Source organism: Limulus polyphemus, unplaced genomic scaffold (assembly GCF_000517525.1).
Source record: "Limulus polyphemus unplaced genomic scaffold, Limulus_polyphemus-2.1.2 Scaffold6849, whole genome shotgun sequence".
NCBI lineage: Eukaryota > Metazoa > Arthropoda > Merostomata > Xiphosura > Limulidae > Limulus > Limulus polyphemus.
In genome coordinates this window covers 30,232-33,309 of record NW_013672459.1, presented here as the reverse complement: position 1 = coordinate 33,309, position 3,078 = coordinate 30,232, and the positions used below count along the sequence as shown (strand labels likewise).

At 32.8% G+C, this 3,078-nt stretch overlaps 1 protein-coding gene across 1 annotated transcript in view; it reads right to left on the bottom strand.

Moving 5' to 3' along the window:
• Positions 1-3,078, bottom strand: part of LOC106474125 (tankyrase-1-like) — a 30,015-nt gene that overhangs the window by 10,000 nt on the left and 16,937 nt on the right. Inside the window, exons 7-8 of the mRNA XM_022402491.1 lie at positions 2,767-2,868; positions 1,055-1,190 (exon numbers count right to left, since the gene is read on the bottom strand). Of these exons, the coding sequence (XP_022258199.1) occupies positions 1,055-1,190; positions 2,767-2,868 (238 nt within the window). The remainder of the gene's footprint in view (positions 1-1,054; positions 1,191-2,766; positions 2,869-3,078) is intronic.

Below are 3,078 nucleotides of genomic sequence, written 5' to 3'. Positions count from 1 at the left end.
AGAGTTACTAACAAATATGCTGTAACAGAGTGAACAATTTTCAGACAACATCAATACCAAAGAGTCACTAACAAGTACGCTGTGACAGAGTAAACAATTCTCAGACAACATTAATACCAAAGAGTCACTAACAAGTATGCCGTAACAGAGTGAACAATTCTCAGACAACAACAATACCCAAGAGTCACTAACAAGTATGCTATAACCGAGTAATCAATTCTCAAGCTACGACAATACCGAAGAGTCACTAACACAACAATACCAGAGAGTTACTAACAAGTATACTGTAACAGAGTGAACAATTCTCAGACAACATTAATACCAAAGAGTCACTAACAAGTATGCTATAACCGAGTAATCAATTCTCAAGCTACGACAATACCGAAGAGTCACTAACACAACAATACCAGAGAGTTACTAACAAGTATGCTGTAAAAGAGTGAACAATTCTCAGACAACATTAATACCAAAGAGTTATTAACAAGTACGCTGTGACAGAGTAAACAATTCTCAGACAACATTAATGCCAAAGAGTCACTAACAAGTATGCTGTAACCGAGTAAAAATTCTCAAGCTACAACAATACCCAAAGAGTCACTAACAAGTATGCCGTAACAGAGTGAACAATTCTCAGACAACATCAATACCAAAGTGTCACTAACAAGTATGCTGTAACCATGTAAAAAATTCTCAAGCTACAACAATACCAGAGAGTTACTAACAAGTATGCTGTAACCGTGTAAAAAATTCTCAAGCTACAACAATACCAGAGAGTTACTAACAAGTATGCTGTAACCGTGTAAAAAAATTCTCAAGCTACAACAATACCAGAGAGTTACTAACAAGTATGCTGTAACAGAGTGAACAAAGCTTAGACTACATTGGTATTGCATGCAAGCATGCGACATCAGAGTAAATTTGCTGAGACTAGAACACCAGAAAGAAGTCACTAGGTATGATGCATAGTTTATAACAAATCATTGGTTATAGGAATACTAGACAGTCACAAAGTGACAAGTTTGCCGTAAAATTAAAGATATTGAACTACACGTACTTGTAGAATGTTTCGACAGGAACCGATTAGTGGCATTGGCAATAAAATTGGCATTCACTCGTTGGCTTCGTTTGATAAGTTGAGCCAGGCTAAGTTGCTCAGGATACTGTACATAATATTCTGATGGTTTCCCTTTCTGGGATCATTTAGCAGAAAATAAAACTTATAAAGTTATTATATAGATAGAAAGCTGTATGTAGCAAAACTATTTAGAATAAATAACAGTCAAAAATACAACGGTGTATAATACAATAGAAGATAATAATCATATATATATATATATAACATACAATTACATATATGCACACAAACACGTTTGGACATAAAACCTATTATGTATATATATATATAACAGGCACGTATAGAACTGTGTGTTATAGTTGTGTGTAACAGTACTCATGTTTAAGAGCCCGAAAGTTACTATGTTACATAAGAACAGTCACTAGTCGTTAAGATAATTGTGAACATTACTGGTATAACAATCATGAACAAAATGTTTAGTTTTAAAGTGATTAGTTAGAGCTCTGGTACATAAAAACGTCACACATGGTACTACTAGAAGTGTGAGTGTTATTGTGGTAAACAACACTAATGTATAAAACTGAAAGTTACAATGCTACACACAAATACTGACATATAGAATGATAAGTGTAATTATGGTACATAACATCATTAATACACAGAGATTTGAGTGTTATAGCATGTACACAACAACAACAACATATAGAACTGTGTGTTATTGTGGTACACAAAAACATTAGTACACAGAACTGGGTGTCATAGTGGTACATAACATTAATATATATAAGTGAGTGTTATAGCACATACACAACAACAACAACATATAGAACTGGGTGTTATAGTGGTACATAACAACATTAATATACATTACTGGGTGTTAAAGTGGTACATTAATATACATTACTGGGTGTTACAGTGGTACATAACAACATTAATATACATTACTAGGTGTTATAGTGGTACATTAATATACATTACTGGGTGTTACAGTGGTATATAACATCATTAATATACATTACTGGGTGTTATAGTGGTACATAACAACATTAATATACATTACTGGGTGTTATAGTGGTACATTAATATACATTACTGGGTGTTACAGTGGTACATAACAACATTAATATACATTACTGGGTGTTATAGTGGTACATAACATCAGAGGTGTATTTTATAAACTAGTATATATTAACAATAATGTATAGAAATGAAGGTGTTAATGTGGTCTATAAAAGGTACTGGTAAACTAGTAGATAAAAAGAAAACTCAGTATTATACTGGTACATAAGGGAAGTCTTGAATAATAATAATAATGACAATTGAAATTTATACTAGACAATAAAATGTAACAACTGTTATTATATAATTCTACAGATGAAAGTTTTATCACTGAATATTCTCTGTTTGTGTTACGTTTCAAGAAGAAAACACTTAACTTTCTTAGACTAATATACTGTTTCTTATGTGAGCTGATGAAGGTAATATTAACAAGAAAATAAATCAACTTTAGGCTCATTCTGTGTATTTTGCGTTTATACAGTTTTCAGGTTCTTTTTTATTATTAGAGACCTGGAGACATATCAGGGATTGGGATGTAGAAGGTTATGTCAGTCTGATGTATAGTGGGTGGAGTAAAGCTGGAGACATTTAGACAAGAAAGTTGTAAATAAACTAATAATGTATTAGCTTACGCCATCAGGAATTCCAGGATTGACACCTGCATCAATCAACATATTGTACATTTGTTTCCCATCCGGTAAAACAGCGGCATAGTGGAGAGCTGTGTGCCCATCCTGAAATTGGAATATTAAAATAAGTAATCTTAAAATGCTTCAGTTTCAGCAATTACTATGTATAATCCTTATACAAGTGTCTGTTGCTCAACACAGGCCCGCCGTAAAGCCCGCAAAGCATCTTTAGGCTATATAGTTTTTGGCTTTTCTTTGCATATAGACACTTGATACATTAAGAATGACTGAAATAATAATTTGAGTAATAATTAA